The 21,900-nt window shown below is 39.5% G+C and overlaps 1 protein-coding gene across 1 annotated transcript; it reads right to left on the bottom strand.

The window, feature by feature from the left end:
- Positions 1–256: 256 nt before the first annotated feature.
- LOC129779589 (segmentation polarity homeobox protein engrailed) lies at positions 257–14,370 on the bottom strand. Its single transcript, XM_055787152.1, has 3 exons — positions 12,654–14,370; positions 2,175–2,275; positions 257–2,068 (listed from the first exon to the last, which is right to left on the bottom strand). Exons 1-3 carry the CDS (start codon positions 13,852–13,854, stop codon positions 1,820–1,822), a joined length of 1,551 nt encoding a protein of 516 aa, XP_055643127.1. The 5' UTR covers positions 13,855–14,370; the 3' UTR covers positions 257–1,819.
- Between the last annotated feature and the right edge of the window lie 7,530 nt (positions 14,371–21,900).

Below are 21,900 nucleotides of genomic sequence, written 5' to 3' on the forward strand. Positions count from 1 at the left end.
TCGCACCTAATACGAAATTAGACTACAGAAAGGTACTTTTTACCCAAAAAGCACAATGTCACTTACATTGTCCATCGCTGTTGTTTGGAGGAAGCTTCCAGAACACATACATTGTGATTGTGAATATGTATCATTTTCTCAAATTTCAAGCCAGGAAATCATAAAATTGTACCCACGATAAGGAAAGTTGTGATATTCATTCACGAAAAAACCGAGGCAAAAATAAAAAGAAGGCGGTTTTAAATTTATCTGCTGAATATCACATGAGTGTATTTTATTACGCTCTCTTTTCTCTGTATCTTCGTTATAATATAATAGGTTCTGTTTTTTCTCTCTCTCTCTGTTTTTTGAATAATCTGCTAGTTTGTTACAATCTTAATTAGCGATAATGATAATAATAATAGCAATCTTAAAGTATAGTTGAAGAACAAACTTTCCTTTCGCTTTCGAAAGGGGTACCGAATAGATTAAATGATAACTTTATGCATAAGGTTGCTCATTTTGATCTCCAAGCCAACACACGAAATGGGTTGTGCACCGGGTGCATGAATGACCGAACCGAGAATGTTCTCCGCGCGCGCGCTCTAATCAGCAAAGTTTCATCAAACCTGACTCGGGGAAGAACACAATTGGAAGCGTTCCAAAAATGGTCGATGGATCCAAGCATAATTAAACATAATTTAGATTAGATTGAAATACGGCTACAAACGGTTACTACACTGGTTCACATCAGTCCATCCAGCTTTTGTTAAGTTTTTTCCAACTTTCAACGATTCTTTCCCTTCCGCGAAAACTAGTTCTGGATTGAGCTAACAGGTTGTGTTTCTAACTTATTTATCTTCCACCGCAAGGGGAACACCTTCGTGTTCTACGTTCCTCGTTGCTGCGCCCCTTCCAGTGCTGCTGTTAATCTCAATTAATTTTTAGTAGCCAATTTTTTACACTGAATCCGTCCTAACCTAGTCTATTTACATACGACTCAACAGTCTGCCTCAATTCAACTACATGTGCAGTGTGAATTTTTACTTGACGCTGGAAGGAAATAATTTACACGCTTCCTACCTCTATGTGTTAAGCTTATGAAACGTCAAAAAGTGTAACCTAACCGCGCCCACCTGTTTTCTTAGCGCTTGTTCGCTTTCTAAACTATGCGCAATGTTTTTCGTTTTTACAGGGATGGATAAGTATCGATAATGCATATATTTAATTAGTTCATTGCTATTCGGTTTCGGTTGATCGCCATCGAGCTTAGGTTCGGAGTTTTTGGGAGTTCCGGGACTGATCGGTTTATATTGCACACACAAATTCGCCTCTGTGTTTCAGTTTGCGGCCCCGTTTGAATAAATATTTCTGCATCCTGTCTGATGCGTGACGGATAGGAAAGGCGCATGAGATGTATTTTTCGATTCCAGTATTTACATTAACCCCGTCGCGAATCTACCTTCTGTAGATCTGGGTTTTGTTTGTATTGCGTCCGGGAAGATTCACTTGCATTAAATCAATTCACATGTAATTGTACTTGAGTTTGTCGGCTGTCTGTGATTCGCATTTCAGCATTTCTGCCACCCCTAACGCGCGACATGGTTTCCAAGGTTTCGTCCAACCTTTGAGAGACAGCTCCCAATTTGCAACGCCCGGCGAGATTGTCTCACTCGAAAATGATGTAGAAATCCACACCGATATCTCGACCACTCGTCCGCTAACCGATGATGCCTCTACCCAAGCAGAGTGCCGAGGAGGTTAGGCATTATGCGGAGGTGCAACCCCATTTTGGCCACGGATCCAGCCGTGGGTGGGATGGGTGGCTGGCGTTTGCCTCTTACGGAATCTGTCCGTTCATACGCATCTCGAGCTCCTCCTCCTCCTTGGTCAGCGGAACGGTGGAGTGGTTGTACAGTCCCTGGGCCATCAGTTGCAGAGCGAGGGGGTTTTTCTCCGACGAGCACTTCTTGATTTTGGCCCGCTTGTTCTGGAACCAAATTTTGATCTGCGACTCGTTGAGATTAAGCTCGGCGCTGAGCGCCTGCCGACGCTTCTCGGTTAGGTAGCGATTCTCGTTGAATTCGTTCTGTGGAAAGAAACAGGGGACAAAAATGGGATATAGGGGTTAGTTTTCGGTCAAAACGGATTTAGTAATTTTTTTTTTTCATCGGAGGTTCGAATGGGACGCTTACCTTCAGTCTCTGCAGTTGCGCCGTGGTAAATGCCGTCCGGGGACGTTTCTCCTCGCTTTCGGCCTTCTCTTTCGGGGGCTTTGTCCGGCGGTAGCGGGGACCTGCAGGAAGGAATGGACGAAGAGAAGGTAAACGTTAATAAACATGTCATTTGCCAAAAATTTGGTTGCGTAAAAGTTGTGAGTTGTGAGGAACGAAGAAAAAAAAACTGGTTGTGGCGCTGGGGGTGAGTATAAACGATAATTAATGCCTGTTATCTAATTTAATTAAACCGCGCGTTTGAGATAGCGCACGGTCGTTTGAAAACGTGAAATTTACGAGTTTGACGATTGGGAGGGGACGAAACGCACAAATCAGTGCACTACCGGCACTGGGTTGTTATTCACACAAACATGAACTACTCGGATTTAAAATTTTTCCTATGCTTAGTCGCTAGGGTATTTTCAGACCACAATTTGAACACAGAACACCCAACCCTATGGGTTGATTTTGCGCTTCTTAATAGTTCTTTCTCAAGATAATTAGCTACGAAAATTTGGGGGCAACATTCGACAAGCACAACGAATAGACAACTGTGGGTCGCCATAATCTTAATCCATTCCGTATGATAATTGGGAGCGAATTGTCAAGAGCTTCGCCCGGGTAGCTTATTTAAATTAATACAAATAATTATTCTAATTGATAGTCAGAAGGAAATAATAATTGGTACCACCCCCGTTCGGCCACAATGTATATTTCTTTATTTTAATTAATATATTAGTTCGATAATTAATTCGCCCCTCCCCATTTCTGTCCCTGGGGTTTGTAGACACAGCTATCGGCTTGGCACGGTATAACTTTTTATTTTATTGGCTTTTGTTGGTGCCGCTGCTGCTACGGCTGCTGCTACGGCTGCTGCTACTGTTGCTAGCAAACCAAGCCAACCTAGGCGATATTAATATTTATAAGTGTTACACTTCGGCTCACAACAAGCCGAGTGCGATTATTTGCCATTTTAATAGACATCGAGAGAGCGAGATGAGCGCTGCAGGCGTTCGAGCCGTGAACTGTCAAAAGTTTGGAATTTTTCGCTGATAAACGATATCTTTGACTATTCAACAACAGCTGTGGGATACTGACAGGGTATCAATAGTGCTGCTGATTAGGTGAAAGTCAATTTTGGGGAAGGAACTAACAGTTTCCACTGAATATTGACTGTTTTCGATGTGAGTATCGATTTTATGGTAGTGGCAGTGACCAGTGAGATTCCCCATGTCAGTAAACATTTCCTGACATATGGTACTGAACTGAAGTTTGGCATGAATATCCCAGTTATTCTCAGCATATAATCACTATTTTTAAACATTACCTGAAAATGTTATATTCGCAAGCCACACCGTCTGCTTAGGGGTTTAAAATTTGAAAAAATACTAAAATCTAAAAAATATCTATCAGTTGAAATACTCTTAACTCAAATAATTATTACGCAGCAGTATTTGCCGATTTGATAACAACTACACACCACTTCAATGCAGTGCTTATTGATGTAGGATCGTTCGTTGTAAGCTGGGTCTCACGAAGTCAATCACGTTCATGTTTCAAAGTATTTACGTCCGAAACAGAGTTTTACCAAAGAAAATGGTCAGTGCTCAGTGAAAGACGAATATTATTTTTTGAAAAATATAGCTTTCAACCCGTTTAACTCTTTTATTTTATCTTAATCTTTTATTAACAAGTCAAAGGTACCTGAGTAAACTTTCTAGCAAACGGACTATTTTTAGGCGAAAATTTTGAAAAATCTTGAACACTTCAAAGTTTTATGGTAATCGGTCCTTGGGTTCCGGAGAAATGACGGAAACAAGTTCAGTAGCCATATATTCCACACGAAACCTGTCATTTGTGATAAATTCAAGCCAATATAACCTGATTGACGTAACCCGGGTATGTTCCGGATTAGGATTAGGCATCATGCGACATATCGAACTGCATGGATTGTCAATACTAGCGAACTTGAATTATCATTTCTATAATCTTAGGAAAAGAAATTTTACACATTTTCGTGCTTATTACACTAGAAAATAATGAAAAAATTTCACCCAATTTCACCCCAAAGGTATGTTTTGAAATTTTCCGCTTAAAATTTTCCGAAATAACGTTTAAGGATTTTTTTTTAATAACATATTCTATAACGTTTTGTGATCTTGGTACCAACACTGGTTTGAAAAATAATTGAGTAAAATTTAAACAAAATATTTCGGAAATATTTACATTTTCCACACCGTTTTTAAACTTACTTTTCTAGAAAGTTTACTAAAACACTGCTCATTCGCTGTGAAAAGATCGAAAATGAGTCAAGCAATTCAGAAGTATATTTTTGAAATGAATTCATTTTTCAACTAAAAATGGGAAAGCACATGTTTCTAAAAACAAAATAACGAACAAGCAAGCGATCCTGAAATGTTAATATTCTATGTGAAAAAGTTTGAATTTGCCAAAAATAATATAAACTCTTCGGTCTCAACTCCTTCAAAAACCAAAAAAAGGTTAAAAAAAACACACTTATAAACTGTGCCCCAAATGTCTAACGATTTAACGATAATAGATATAGTTTACATTTTGTTCTAAAAAGTTTTTGAAATACCATCCATTCGCTTGAAGAAGTTCGAAAAAGGCTCAAACGCTTCAAAAGTTTGTTTTAAGAATCAATTTCGTCGAAATCAACTAAAAGTGAAAAAAATATTAAAAAAATTAGAAAAATAAGTGTTCCTGAAATGTTGATATTTTTGTGAGAAAGCCTGCTTTTTGCCAGGAATAGATAAACTCTTCGGTCTCAACTTCTGGAAAACCAAAAAAAAATTTGAATAAATGTTTCAACTGTCAATTTTTCAATTTCAATTTCAATGTTGATAACTTTGGAAAACATTGTTTTTACATAATGGTTGACATTTGGACACAGTTTACAACTTTTTCTAAATAGTTTATCGAAATGCCTTCCATTCACTGTAAAAATACATGGAAGAAGTCAAGCGGTTCAGAAGTTTTTTTTTTCATTTTTTTAGTATTTTCGTCACTTAAACGATGAGAAAGATATATCTGACGAAAACAAGAAGAAAGCGTTTCTGAAATATTGATATTCTATGTGAGAAAGTCTGAATTTTCCAAAAATAATATGATTTTTTCGGTCTCAACTACTAAAAAACACAAAAAAAATATTATAAATCCAAGTGTCTACGTTTAGGCGAAAATTTTGTTTTTTTTTTTCATAAAAAAGGCACTTTTTCAAGGTTTTTTCAAGGTCTTTCAAGTTGTTTGTGACCTTCATTCTGAGAATCAAAATGATGTTTGAAAAGAAATGTGATGTTTAAAGAAACGGCATTCAATTTTTCAAAGACCGATTCAGCAAGAATCGATTCTTTGGTACCGATTAAATCAGTGAATCGATCCCTACGCCATTTAGAAAATCGATCCGTCAATATCGATCTTTTTCTAAAGGTCACCCAATCCTAATTTGATGGCTAGAATCCGTTGACCCGAATATCACAATCGATAAAGTTGGACTTTTTTACACGATAATGCGCTGAGTTACAAGCCACTGATCGTGTGTCAATTTTTGGGCTCAAATAGCGTTAGTGTCTTCAATTCGAAAAGAACATTTTTGACGACTTTAGGGCCATTCGAACAAACTCAGCCGAAGCGTTGACGGCCATTCCTTTAAACGAGCTAGAGCACGCATTTTAATCTTTATTTAATCGACGTGAAAAGGGTATTGATGTTGGACGAAACTATTTTGGACAACAAATCTTAAAAAAAACTCGTTGAACAGTTCATTTTCACACGATTTTTCCTACCACATCCGAAACATAATTGACACACTGTGTAGTTCTACTTCTGTGAAAACGGTCCAATTGGATGTGAGTTGTTACACCGAGTACAAATTTTCCATCTTATAAGCGTAATGAATTTGTTTAGCAATGGGCAGTGCTAAACAAATTCATTACGTCGTAAATGTTCACAAATTGTCGCCTATACACAGTCAACATGCAAGCACTACTTTAAATTTTCATTATGTGTCCACCATAAATGAAATACCTCGAAGGTAACCCACACAAACCCGTGAATGGTTGTCAGCCACTGTTTGTCGATACTGAATTTCTAATGAGAGTTTATGGAAGCGAAAAAAGACGTCGCTGTTATTGGCACAACAAACACACAAACAATTAGGTATGGTTGCAATTACCATGTCTAGCAGAGCCTGCAATTAGCGGGGACATCCATTCGTCGAGTACTAGGTGGGAAGGTGACAGCTGCAGCTACAGATCGATGAAGATTCTTCTACACAACACACGCACACCTCGGTACCAGGAAAACGTCTCAATCACAATCGGGTGATAATCGCAAATCTGGCACATCGATCTGGCGAAAATGCGTATGTGTGCGGCGCACTCGCGGACCGATTGCGGATAGCCCAGCATACCACGGGCCGGGCCGGACCGCCATACATGTACGTTGATAACCTCAATCACTCGCACTCGCGCTCTCTAAATTTGGACCGACCTGGCATAATTGTTGCGGCCCGATCCGTAAGGCACGGGACGTGCTGGAATCCAGCAATTTGTTGCGGCCAGTTGTTGTACCTTGCGATCGCCGGAGGGTAGAAATGCGCACGCCAACCAAACTGTCAAAGGCTTTGAGGCCATAAACTTGCTGGTGCGCACTACACACACTAGCACACACCAACCGGGAGCGATTAGCCGTGCGCACCAAAGTTGGTGATTTATAATTTGTTAAGTAACATGACTGACTGCTGCAGCAGCAGCCCGAATTCGGCTGGTAAGTGGGTAACGAACTTTGATTAATGGAAATGGATGGGTCCCGCGAGTGGGAAAGGGTGCCATCTTTTCTCAATTAGCTGAACTGATTTGCTTCTGTTGCCGTTCATAATTTATGCCCTAATTTCGGGTAAATCGAACCATCGATGCATCGATGCGGGCATCAAAAAGTGGTGGTTGATTATGATTTATGTATTTCAAACGAAAGTATGCCAAATGTAGAACCGTCAAAAGTCACGTTTGACAGCTTGCGTTTGTTTACGCAGCGCTAGCTGCGGAATGCAATAATTAATTCGGCAACCGTCTCAAGTTGCGTGAAACCGCAGAAGAACGAATACACGAGAGCAATCTTGGATCTTGGAGTTTGTTTGTTTATTTTCTTGCTTCCACTTTGAACCTTAACCGAAAACAAAACACGGTGCGCCATGGAGGGAAAAATCGCTCTCCGGCTAGTTCTTAACGCGTGTCAGATCAAAGAGTGGCACTCCGAGGAGAAGTTGTCGTCTGGTACCCGCGCAGCGGGACGGCGTTCGGTCGTAAAACGGCAGAAACACATGTCAACTTTAAGCAGTGCGGCATTCGCCCCAGCTCCCAAAATTAATATATTCGATGATATGTTGGAACAAGATAAATACACTTCTGGAATTGGGATTTTATGGCGGTGATGATCGATTTATGCCTCCCGACGAGAGTTTACCAATTATCGCCTAATGTCTAGGAACGCGGGAAGCGCGGACTTGTTAGTGAACCGGCGGAGCATGTCGGACAAATTATCCCCGGGACAGCATTGTCTCACTGCCGGCAGGGTGAAGATTTCGAATGGTAACTCTTGGGAGATCATAAAACCACTCCATTGACCACGCGGGTCGTTCTTGGGTTGGGACCGGGAAGGGGGGAAACTTAATGTAGTGTAACGATGCGCACCGCTTCGGGAACGAGTTAATAAATTTTAATTATTTCGTAATAAAAGTACATTTGGACGAAAATAGTGCGCCATTTATGGGAAACGATTGAAATATCAGCCAAGTTTATGTACCAAGCTCGGCTAGGTTAACCCTTTCTCATTCGCTTCTTTCGCTGCTAGGTAGGATTCGTGCGGGCGGGAGCTTATCTAGATCAGTCAGTCTGGTGCTAGGGGGCGGGTGGAGGTAGCGCTGCGCGCGCACACGGAGCGAACAATTTATGTTCGACTAAATTATCGATACTATATTAATTAACTTCAGCTCCAATAAGCTCCGGGTGCCCACTCCGGGAGAAGGGGCAAAGCAACAACAACAACAACAACAACAACATAGAGAACGAAACAGAAATAGAGCAATTCCCGGGACTTTGAGGCACCGAATGGGCCTTATCTGCTGACTGGCAGTCAATTTCGCAGCCTCCAGACTGGGGGCAACGACGGTTTGTGTGTCCCGGGTAGGGGGGGGGGTTGAACTTTGAGATGAATTTATTTATTTCTTCAATTAATCGGCTATCGGTTTTCTGCCGCTCGCTTCGCGCGGAAAAAGTAGAAATTTCCACCGAGTCGAGTTGGCGTCGTGGATGCGAAGGCTCCCATAGAAATGATTACGATCATCATTATCCTTCCATTTTTTCGCCCAAGCGCGCCCAAGTGGGGTGAGCGCCGAGAAGTTTAATGTTTTCTACTCATTTATTAGCCCCGCTTCGAAGCAATGACGGTCGAGCTAAGTCAAGATAGTGTAATTTGGTTTTGGATTTTATAAATCATTAAACGCACTAATTGCGGGCGATAGTTATTGCCCCACCATGTATTTATGGAGTTTTTCCACAGGTTATGTAGGTAGAATTTTCTTTATTTGTGGGTTCATATTTTTATGACAACCAGCTAGAATACTGTGAATCATGTGAAGCATTTTATAACCAATCAAGATTGGTAAAAATAATCGCCCTCTCAGTAATGTTTATCCAATTCTTAAGGTTGAAGTAGACTGCCTCACCGGAGGTCAGTTAAAATTTTGGGTGAATTTTGGTACATTTTGTTCGTTATTCCTCAATTCCTCACATCGAAGGGACCATCTACAAGATTTTACGTATGAATGATGTAAATTTAAACAAATGGCCGTGTTTTTCTACTGCACTTTGAGTGCCGTTTTTTCATGAGCTCTATTGCAGTTGATTACGGATATGTTGTGGTAGAGTGGAATGTACTGAAGCAATTTTCACATCATGAACCGTTGTTTTTATTTTTTCATACACCATACAGAATCGAGTAAGTGTACGCTCCTTCAGATTAGCATGCTCGAAAGCAGTTGTAAATTTTTGAAGCATTGAATGAAAATTATTTTCAAATGTTGTTTTCATGCTCAGGACACAAAGTCCTAGCTCCTAGCTACGTAATCACAACTAAAAGAGCTTCTAAATATTTTCACCAGAACCTTTCTTCCACTAAAGGATCCCGAAAAATGCGAAAAAAAATAATTGCTAGATACTATTTTGGCTCACGATTTTTTAGACACTTGTAGAAAACTTGTTACATTTTTACCTTGAATATTCATTTGATTTTCTTCCTGAAAATGTTTCTTTTTAAACAGCGAAAAATGATATTTCTAGCGTTGCTAATTTATACATTTCAACCTTATTAGCTTCGCAGGACGCTAAATTTTCGTTTAATGCTTCATGTAAACTCAACTTCGATGTCCCGAATTAGCAACGATAACAAACAATGTCGAACATGGACAAAAATTGACTGAAATCAATGTCCTTTCAGCATAGGTAATGAGGATGACAGAGTGTACGAACGACATAGCAGGCGCTGCCATAAATACTTTTCACATTGGGAATATTTTAACGATACCAAGTTGATATTTTTAAGACTCTCAGTGTGGTTGTGTATTGTGGAAAAAATAGCAGCATTTCACCGTAAATCCTACTGCTATCGAGGACTAAGAACACGGTTGCTCTCTGGATTTTATCATTACTTAAATAATGGAAATAGTTTGCAAACAAACGGTTGCATGATTTAATGAGAATTTTGGGTTAAAAAATTTAATGAAACCGAATGAAAGCGAAATGATCGAGCTGAAAATTTTTAAAATTGTTCGGAAATTTGTGTTTGTTTTTTTTATGTTTTTCAGAATTTATCTTTGCTTATCAAATGTGCATGAAATTGCCTTTACCTCTCGTGACACCTTAAAAACGAAATCTGACTGAAAAACGATGATGTCACTTGCACTCTTTCATTTTGAGCACCTCATATCCGTTTCTTCTTTTTTTTCAGTTACTAATCAGTGATACAATACAAATTTATTTCTTGAAAAATTACATTAATTAGAACATTGAATCTGTTCTCTTTTTACGCGGTTGATACTTGCCGTGTAAATCTTGAAATTCGCGTGAAAAAAAAATGCGTGAATTCAGAAATCCGCGTAAAACTATACAGGGAAACTTCGATATAACGTACCCTCGTTATAACGTACCCTCGATATAACGTCACTCGATATAACGTACATTTTGACTCGATATAACGTACACCTTTTCAAATTGTTGAGGAAAATTTTTTTCAATATTTTTTTTCTGATAGAACAATGAATTGTCTGTATTGTCATGCTAAAATAAGTTTTGTACCTTCAATCAATCTCGATATACCACTGGTTTTGTGATTCCAGATTCTAAATGAATAAGGATTTAATCAACAGTACGAATGGAAACATCATGAGAAAGGCTGGCTTCGTCTTCTGATTGAATTTATTCATTAACTTAACTAAAACAGCAACACAATAATGTATTATAGACTACGTTTGTGACTACTTTATTATGCTTCGATATAACGTACAATTCGTTACAACGTACAATTTTGAAAGAGAAATGTACGTTATATCGAACTTTACCTGTACTGCGTGAATTCCTAAAACCGCGAAGAAAATGAGTGAAAAAAACAGCATAAAAAGCGACTTCTAGTGTACTTGAAACCTTAAAAAGAAACAGAAGTACTTTTTGAAAAAGGGCCAACGTTTTTTTTTCAATTTAGTCAAAGAAAGAAATGTCAAAATTTTCGTTGAAAAATAGCAAGAAAAAAAAAAGAACATTGAGCTGAAGAAAATATATCTTAAAAATTGAAATTCATTTTTCTCAAAACACTTTTTTTTAATTCTTTTAATAGCCCATATAATAACCAACAAGTTATGCCCACTTTTAAATGCAGCACTTTTAAACGAAACAGATTTTCTAAGAAAAATCTTTTTCATGTTTTCTTTGAAAAACAATTTGCTCCATTCCAATTTTATAATTTTTTCAAGCTCTCCTAGCTTTTGAGTTGAACTTTTTTTGTAACGAAGTTAGTCAAAGAATTAAATGTTGGAAATTAATTGAATTTTCATTGAAAATATCTCACTGTATTTTTTGTTACAGTATTTTTTGTAAGATATTTTCAATTAAAATTCAAGTAATTTCCTACATTTTATTCTTGAGAACAAAAAATTATTATTTAAAAAATTACAATTCGTTTTTCTCAAAAACTTTTTTTTCATAAATGTGATAACTGATAGGATTTTTTTTCGTTTTCTCCATTTTTTTTCGGTTCACTATATGTATTTCAGATAAACTCAAAAACGAATCCAATTACTTCAATTATTCAAGTCTAAGTTGCTTCCTACAATAATATAGTATTTGTAATACTGACAATCAAATTTAGAAATGTGGGTTTTCATCAAATCAAATACATCTCTGTTGTGAAAGATCTAACTGGAGTGTTCAAGGGAGCATATGAAAGCTAAATATTCAGTCTAGCAAAAAATCCATATGCGTAGAAGATCTAAACTGTGCCAAAGTTGATAACAATCTCATTTTTAGCTCTGTTTTCCATAAACTGAACGATTATACTGCCTCCATTTGAAAGATTAGAAATTAATGTTCTCCCGAAAAATTATAATTAACTTGATTATTTCAATAACCCAAATTGAAATTCTTTAACAGCTCTACAATTCGAACTTAGGCACCAAACTGTTATCTCTTTTCGCTGTAATTTTATCTATTTTCAAAGACTTCTTCATGAGCCCTTTAATTAGAATCATCAGAAACTACGATTTTTACTTCATTGTGTCTCCATGGCATACTTGATCAACACACCGGGAACATTGCTGGTTTGATGCCTATTAATAATAATCACATATGCCATGGAAACACATTCGAGAAAAAATCGTGATATCTGTAGATTCTTATAGAAGACTCATCAAAAAAGTGTTTAAAATGATATTGAATCGAAATAAAAAAAGTTAGCAATTCGGTGTAAAAGAACGAATTGTGGAGCAGTTAGAGAGCTCTAATTTGGTTGATAAAAACAATCAAGCTTATCATGCATTTTTGGGAGAAAATTAATAAAAATTCAAAAGAAAAAAAAATAGTTTTTTAAAAATATATAAATATTTTATTTCTTTTAAAATAATAAATAATTCCATTCATTTGAATGTTTTACAACTGTCTCCAAGAGTTACTCACAAAGCGGAAGCCTTTCAATAATCACTAAAAAAAATTGATATTGTAAATCGCTTCATTATTTTTTTCTGAGTGTATTCCGTAATAGTTCAAAAATACAAAATACCAAAAAAATGGAACAAGAGACAATCATATTTTCCCGAACCCAATCGATCGATATTCTTCACCTCACTCATGTTACAACAACAACAACAAAAATCAACAAATGCACGAAACTCACCCGAACTCGGTCGATCGCTGTAGCGGGTGCAGTAAACCCAGGCCGGCCACAGATTTCCACCACCTTCGCCATCCTTGCTGCTTCCCGTTTCCGACTTGGCATCATCGGATGACGCCCCACCATCGTTTGAACCGATTCCATCGCTATGCCCATTGCTTCCGCTCGCGTTCCCCGGCAAGCTGGAGGCCACCGTTGCCGTGGGTTTTGGGATAGGACGCGGACTTAGCTTGGGGCTGCCACCGTTGCGCCCATCCAGATTGAGCTGATTGTTCGACGATCCCAGCGGAGCAGCAGCGCCACTGTTGACGACACCTCCCGAGGAGGCCACATGCTGCCCGATTTGCGATACCGTTTTGCAGAGCGACCCGAGCGGGGGCATGGAATGCGGGTGATGGATACTGTTGGAAGCTGCCGCTGCTGCTGCGGCCACCTTCGCTTGGTTCTCCAGAAGTTTCGCCTGGAACTTGCGGTGGCTGTTGATGATCTCCTCGTGGAGCTTCGGGTAGCTGGTGGCACTGAAGCCGTTCAGCAGCGGCGAGCGGGGATCTATGCTGGGGATGGTTTTGGCTCCAAAGTCGTACAGGGTTGGGATTCGAGGGTGGTAATGGTTGTTGTTGTTGGTGAACATTAGCATACTGGCGGCTGTGGCGGCTGCTGCCGCGGTGTGGGGTTCGTAGCAGGTAGAATCCTGAGATTCACTGTCCGTGTGGTAAGGATTGTGACTGCTGCTGCCGTTGCTCGAACACAACCGAGGCGATTTGCTGATGTCGTACGGGCGGAAAAGACTGTCTCGCCTGTCCAACGATCGATGCGGTGGCAGACTGTGATGATAGGAGGGTCCATTTGGGCTACCGGAGTCAGAGCTGCAGGCAGGACTGGCCATAGGACTAACCGGGTGCTGTTGGGTGCCATTCGGTGCATTTTTCCCAAAACTATCACTCAAAATGTTGGAGATCGAAAAGGTAATGCTGTGCTGCTGGGGTGGTGGCGGAGGAATATAATCATTCACCTCCTGTTTGATGTGCAACGGAGAGATGGGTACAAGTGGTGACATCTCTTCGGCAGTAGGCGAAATCCGACTTCTTCCATTGGCGGTGGTCATCATCGTTGCGGTTGCAGAATTCACCGGACTCTGGCTCGGGTGGTGATGGTGTGGCGGACTGGGTGCACTCTGTGGACTGCAGCGGTCTTCCAATGCCATACTGGCTGAAACAATTCTGTCTTAGCTCGAAATAGTTTTCCACACACTTCACTTGAGGCACAAAATCGGTTCACACTGTTCAGTTCAGTTTCACTCGCTCAACACTTCCAATCGAATGAGCAATCGTTATTCTTCTAATTCACACCTAGTCAAACGTCACTCGGGAACATGTCATCCATAATTCACACAACACCTCACACTTCAAACACTGCTAGTAGAGACCCATGTGCGTCCACGAAGAACGACTCCGAGGAAGTAACGAAGGGTGTGCAGTGTCCAAGGTACAAAATCACTACACTCTGCGGTCAGTCAAAAACAAACACGGCGGTTGATCCCTTACGGCTTAGCCACAAAACAAACCGTGAAGCAATTGAACGAAGTAAAAGCCGAGGCACATACACACGAAAGATGATCCGATCGCGATGTCCAAGCAAGAGAACTATCCTCTATTATAAATTGTGATGTGACATAGTCAAATGTCACCTGTGATCTGAGCCTCTGTGACTGACAGCTGAGTGAGAGCTCAACCAAACTGACTGGTTTGTTTTTTGCTTCTGCTGTTGCTTCTCCTGGTATCTCTATTAATTCTCGGCCCCTCTCTTTCCAGCGTTGTACAACATCCGACGCGTGCTCTTTCTCCCCTTCGGGGATTAGTGAGGGAATCAGATTACACAACGCACACTCACGCAAGCCTTCGTTTCGAATCACACAACGAAGTGAAACCGACTTACGCCCTGAAAGGGCGCCAGAGTGAGATCGAAAACTCATAAATACGACACAAATACATCCCCAGGCTGCTAAATCCCAGCTTGTGTGAGTGCAATCTGCTGCGCCGTAGGCGTGGCCACTCTAACACGCCTGCTCGAACGCAATGTGATGCAGGAATCGCCGAGAATTGACTTGTTCCTAGAACCAACACCAGTGCGGGAAAAGAGAGCTTCGCATTGTATGTGGTTTTGTTCCCTTTTCCCCGGGATGGTGGTATTCGCTGGTCGCATATTCATACAACTCTATTATTTAACTGAGACCCCTCGCTCCCCTCACCGTCTCCGTACTCTACAAACTCGGGCTCTGAAACCCCACCCCCGTTCGCATGTGAGCCCTGTCGCGACCACCCATGTTGACGTGTGCGGCGAACTCGGATCGACTCTAGCGCCTCACCCGAGGTTCGATGGTCCAATCGAGATGTTATTTTTATAATTGTATAATTTCAAATTTACCTACTTAATGTAAATATGTGCGTGCGTGTGTGTATTTGGGCGCCCGGTAATCTCAGTGTCCCTCAGCTACCCCCCTCCCCCTCACCGCACCAATCAGCCACGCATTCGAATTGCATCATCGCTGCGCTGCACGCTGCGGTAGGTAAAAGCGTTTTGTGTTCAATTAGTAAAATACAGAATACCTCAAACTCCGACCCCAACCCAACCGAACCGAACAATCGACCTGTCAAAAGCGGATCTCGTCCAATACGACGGCGGCGGCGGCGGCGACAAACAAAAAAAAACACAAGATAAAGCTGTCTTTGGCTAAGCATACGCGAGCGCGCGCTCGGTTGCGATTGATGAGCGTGTGAGACAGCGTTGTTAATTTATTAAATCATTATCTGCATATATGCTAATTAAAGCCTAGAGCAGCAGAACCTGGTCAATAACACCACCCATTGGTACCTCTCGGGTGCTTCACGGTCAAGGTTTTCGCGCGATGTGGAGATGGATGTGCGGAGAGGGAGTTCGTCAATAAATGGTGTTTCGCGAGTGTTTCGAGTATTGCTGTTCGATGAGGGCTTTCAATCAACCAAAACACGTTTGTCAATTGACTGATTTGCCGCGAGGGTGGCAAACGGCGTTTGCGTGAATGGAATGAGCCCAAAAGTATGTTTGAATCAATAGTGGTTAAATTTATGGGGGCTGTAAAGTTAATTTATTGGGAATGGTTTTCGGGCGATTTGCGGCATTTTTGGTTGTTGATTTTTTTTAAAGCGGTTGATTACCCAAAACTGGTTTCACTAATTTTTTCTGTTAGGAGAGTCGTGGGTTTGTCGTTGAGTTTGTTCTAATTTAGAACTGATGTTTCGTGAGCACTTCGATTTGATTCTTGAACACTACATTTATCTCTCACACTGCAAAAAATTGATGCTATGGAAACAATGATTTCTCAAACACGTTTAGCATTCTGAATAAGGCTGTCCACATACCACGTGAACAGAAAAAGCACTATTTTAGACACCCTCCTCACCCCCCCCCCCGTGGACAAACGTGGACATTTCCCACACCCCTTCCCCTGTTGTCCACGTGGACAATTCTTATCTCGGACATTTTGTAGCATTTTGTAGCGTAAACTGGTTGAGCTGCTTGAGTTTTGGAGAAAATCAAACAAACAAATCAAGGGCTTCGTTAGTGGAATTGAGTTGGTCGAAATCATCGAAGGAAAGCCGAAGCGAAACAATATCTCAGTGGTATAATGAAAATCGATATGGATATCATCACGCTGTCCAAACCATTAAAATGGTGTGTGGTGTTATGTAGTTTTGATTTTATCAACACTTAAATTGCTCAAACTAATAGACGTTAGTCAGTGCCTAATACAGGTTGGACTCGATTATATGTGATTCGGTTATATACAATTTTGGACTCGATTATATATATATTTTGAAATATTTTTTTCACATTTGAAATATGACTTATTTCAAGAAAAATGTAACCTTTCAACGTTAAAGTGAAATTTAAGTGGTGAGGTAAAAACGTGATTTTTAAAATCCTTGTTTGAATTTTCACCAGCGAAATTAACACTAAACCTACCACGAGGGGTCAAATGACTCATTTTAAACATTTAGTCAAAATTTTCTTGCAAATTACGTTGCCACAACGTCATTTGTCTACACTACTTTTCCTAAAACATACACCGAATGTATTTTTCAGTGTTTACTCCTCTCTTGTTATTTTTTTACTGGGAAATATATGTAATCTGTCCTAACTACCGCAACGGGTCATTTGACCCTTGCAAACATTTATCTGACATCAGAAAGATTTATATGTGTGTGTCTATTGCTTTATATATTTTGTTGTATTTGTGAATGAATAATGAAAGATCAGAATTAATTGTATTGCTGACTATCCAAGCGAACTAACAGTAACCATTCCAAGCTACAGAGCTATTTTGCGTGTCAAAAATTGTAATTTCAATATTTTGCTAATAATTGATATCCCAAAATGTCGAAATATACAGGAGAAATATGGTATACCACGTTTCTCAACAAAACTATATAAATCGGGTCATTTATTCACTAACTGTTTAGGGTCACTTGACCCGCTGTGGTAGGAATAGGTATACATGAAATATCGGTAGGTTTAGTGTTAAGAAAGATAGAAGTTGGGTGTCAAAGAACAAATTGTAGAGCGAATAGAGAGCTTTAATTTGATTTATAGAAACAATCAAGTTTAATATGAATTTTTGATAAAATTAATAATAACACTCAAGTTTTCACTTCCAAATGGATTTAATCCATTAATTTAGATGTTCCACAATTATATCCTGTATTACATTTTCTCATCCTTCAAATGGAAGCAACAAAACCGTCTTCCGTAGCGTACTTTTGAATGTAGAGCTAGTTCGAGGCAACAGAGTCCGAAATAAAAAAAAAGTTCTATAACTCTGTCATTGTTGGAATTCGAACATATTTTTTTCATCAAATCCTGAGAGATTCTGGATAAATTAATTTCTTTCATGTGAGAAAGGTGTTTTCTGACTTTAAGGGACTGAATCAAAAATTAAATTCTTCTTTTATATTCAAATAACGAAAAATATATGCATAAAAAACAAATGAAAAAAAAAATTGTTTTACTCGATTATATACAGGATTCGATTATAAACAGTAAAAAAAAATCGAGTCCACGCTACATCTTATGTAATATCTCGTCATCCTTCACCACAACTTGAAAATTCCATCATCGCAGAAGACTGCGCAACGTGCTTTTTACGATATCCAATGAATCGAAATTCTTGTCTTTTAATTATCTTTTCCACCGGCCCGAACAAATGATAATCTGAAGATGCAATATCTGAAACAAAGAAAGACTTTCTCCTGGTGGAGACGGGCTTCGAGGATAGCTAACGAAGGTCATTTGGTTAGCTCAAAGATTTTGTTTTTCACTCAATATTGTTATGAATGCTTAGATTTTGCATCGCCAGTCACGATTTGCTTCAAAACTGTGAGTTTGGAAAAACGAGTTGACGGAAATGCGATCCATTAAATGTTTTCTGCTGAAATATTTTTACTTCGTGTTTGCACCTCATTTTCAGTCCATTAACGCGTTATCCGCGATTTTCGTTATTCGTGGTGACCTTGCCAGACTATTTCACGGATAATCGGAGTTCTACTGTATTTGTAATGGAACTGCTAATTCATGTGTCGTGTACTGAGGACTATTCTTGATCAGCGTCTCGATTTGATTATCATTAGCAGGACCTTACAATTTCACAATAGTGCTATTTTCTCTTCACGCTCAATCAAGCAATCAAGCATCAGCTTCGTACAGTCTCGTTTTATTTCACGTTCATTTCCTTCATCCATCCTACTGAAGCGAAATTATCAAATCGTCAAATGAAAATGCAAGGTTCTTATATCGAATGAAAATTTAATTGGAGCTCGAATCACATTCACTAAAAGTAATGAAAATGACTATATGAGAGAATATGCATTATGCCAGCATGCGTAACCATTTTTCGGATCTGGTTGTAAGACTAATATACCCCCATATACCCCTTTCAATTCCACTTTTTTTGAAAGACGGGAAAATCTAATTTTGAGAAATGAAATCGAATGATACTTTCAATTGAAAGCAATGATAATCCTTTTACATGTGAAACTGAAAGTGACACATAGCCCATTCAAATGATATTAAATAGGGCAGTTTCAATCGTTCAATTTGGATGGTCCTGATGGTTTCAACGGGTACTGGCGTGATTTACAAAAGAAGGAACAGTTTTTATCAACCAGCAATTTTGGTGGAGGCTCGTGTATGGTTTCGGGCGGGATTCTGTGTAACCGGAAAGCTCAATATAGCTTTCACATCATTCAAGGATTACACACTTGTTCTGGAATCCTCTCTCCTACCGGTTTTGCATGGATATCGTCACAAAAAATTCACATTCCAGCATAACAATATTACTATTCATACCAGCAAGGAATCTAAAGGGTGTGTCACATCAAATTGCATCACGGAAAAAACGCTGTAAAAATTCGCCCAGTAGACCGATCCTTTTGAAAATTTTAGACAGTAAAATAAAAACTATTAAACAACTTTTGGCATTTTCTTTTTATTCATCCTTCGAGCCCAAGCCCGTATGTTCCGCACCTTCTTCTTTACCCCGTCCATAAGGTTCTGTACATCGTCAGGTTGTAGTTTTTTTTAACAGAAATCCATTTTCTCTTGAAATCCGCCTCCGATTTGACAACTTTTGGGTTCTTCCGGAGGGCCTGCTTCATAATCGCCCAATATTTCACTATTGGGCGAAGCTCCGGCGCGTTGGGCGGGTTCATTTCCTTTGGCACAAAGGTGACCCCGTTGGCTTCGTACCACTCCAACACGTCCTTTGAATAGTGGCACGAAGCGAGATCCGGCCAGAAGATGGTCGGGCCCTCGTGCTGCTTCAATAGTGGTAGTAAGCGCTTCTGTAGGCACTCCTTAAGGTAAACCTACCCGTTTACCGTGCCGGTCATCACGAAGGGGGCGCTCCGCTTTCCGCAAGAGCAGATCGCTTGCCACACCATTTCCTTTTTGCAAACTTGGATAGTTTCTGCTTGCGAATCTCCTCCGGAACGCTGAATTTGTCCTCTGGGGAGAAGAACAACAGGCCCGGCAGCTGACGAAAGTCCGCTTTGACGTAGGTTTCTTCGTCCATTACCAGGCAATGCGGCTTCGTCAGCATTTCGGTGTACAGCTTCCGGGCTCGCGTCTTCCCCACCATGTTTTACCTTTCGTCGCGGTTAGGAGCCTTCTGAACCTTGTATGTACGCAGGCCCTCCCGCTGCTTGGTCCGCTGGACGAATGAACTTGACAAATTCAGCTTATTGGCGACATCCCGGACCGAACTTCTCGGATCACGTCTAAATTGCTTAACACGCGTTTGTGATCTTTTTCACTGACGGAGCATCCGTTTTTGCCGTTCTTCACCTTCCGGTCGATGGTTAGGTTCTCGAAGTATCGTTTTAGTACTCTGCTGACCGTGGATTGGACGATTTCCAGCATCTTACCGATGTCCCGATGTGACATCTCCGGATTCTCGAAATGAGTGCACAGGATTAATTCACGACGCTCTTTTTCGTTCGACGACATTTTTCCAAATTTACGAAAAATTGACAGTGAAGCATGGCCAACGTGATCTATACACTCTTATCTGATTATAAGCGAAAGCTGAAGATATAATTCCTAAAAATTAAATTTCTACAGCGTTTTTTCCGTGATGCAATTCGATGTGACACACCCTTTAAGCAATGGATTAAAGGCCAAAAACATAATTTTTTGGACTGGCCGGCTCACTCTCCAGACTTGAATCATGTTGAAAATCTTAGGGGGATCATTGTACGCAGGATCTACACTGAGGGAAAACGGTACAACACGATTGAAGAGCTCAATGCCGCAATTTCGGAAAAATGGAAAAAATATCGAGAAACCCGTCAGCAGAATTTGGTGAATAGTATTCCAACACGAATTTTCAAGGTAATTTGTCGAAATGGCAAGGTTACCAATTATTGACATGTAAATCAGCCGATCGTTTTGGATTTTCCATTGATAATACTTATAAATTTTGAAATGGTCTTATGGGAACTGGACAGTTGAAATTATCATATTTAAGCACAATAAATAAACAAAAAACTCTTTTGAACGAAATTAACGTCATTCATCAATGTTTGAATGTATCTTGTTGAAATTATAACTGTTTGTGTTGCAACGAACTATAATCAGGGTGGTCTTATAGAAGTTGGACAGAGTGTATGTGTGGAAATGCGTATCTATACGTAGAGTATCATCATTCATTGCAATCCTCGCATCTGTAGCTTCAAAATGATGTACATCCAATCGATATGCGTTGATTTTTCACGAAGTTACAACATGTAAAAAATCAGATAAAATTTCCGACTTTGCAACTCTGTTCCTCTATTTTTTTTTGTCGGGTGTATTTGGTTTTAGTTTTATATAAACTATGTTAGTCTTATAGACTTTACAATACAGGTTACGTGAGGTATTTTTGGACCAAATTTCAAACAGCGATATTGCACTCTGGCGAACCACGATCCAGATAAATTTGCTGATCAAAAATTTGAGCCAAATCGGTCGAGTAGATCCTGAGATATCGATACCACCAGTTGAAAAAACATTGTTTCGAGAAAAACGTGTTTAACACTAGGTTTACGAGACGCGTCATTTTGACGCTTCTCAAATTATATAAGGAAAATTACAAAAAAAAATCTTCTGCATTTTTATTCCATCTCTTTTAATGACTTTATGCATTGATCGAGGTTAATATATACAGCCATTCCATGCCAAACCGTTGTAGTGGTTCTCAGATATTCGTGAAACGTGGTAGTTTTGATTTTTATCGCAAAACATCAGACCCGTATTTTTTATTTTTTCATTACGGTGACCATTTCCATTTTAGGGTTATCCGAAAAATCAACTTTTTCCTCTTTTTTCCAAAAATGACTTTTTCCTAAAATTCATAACTTTTGAACTATTAGACCGATTCAGATGATCGACATATCAAACTAAAGCCAATTAGCTAGCCTTTTTTGAAAAAAATGACACATTTGCCAATTAATTGAGTCCTAGTCGCATACATCCAGTCTAGTCGCATAGAAATATTGAACGACGACTGAAAACATGTTAACTTTGAAAAATCATAACTTAAAAACGAAAAATAACACATCTCTGATTTTTGGATTGTTATGTAAAAAAAGCCTCAGCTTTCAAGAAAAAATGTAAAAGAAAACATGGCATAGTTGCTCCCGAAACCATGTAAACTTTAAAAAACCAATACAATAAATAA

The sequence above is a fragment of the Toxorhynchites rutilus genome, chromosome 3, assembly GCF_029784135.1.
Source record: "Toxorhynchites rutilus septentrionalis strain SRP chromosome 3, ASM2978413v1, whole genome shotgun sequence".
NCBI lineage: Eukaryota > Metazoa > Arthropoda > Insecta > Diptera > Culicidae > Toxorhynchites > Toxorhynchites rutilus.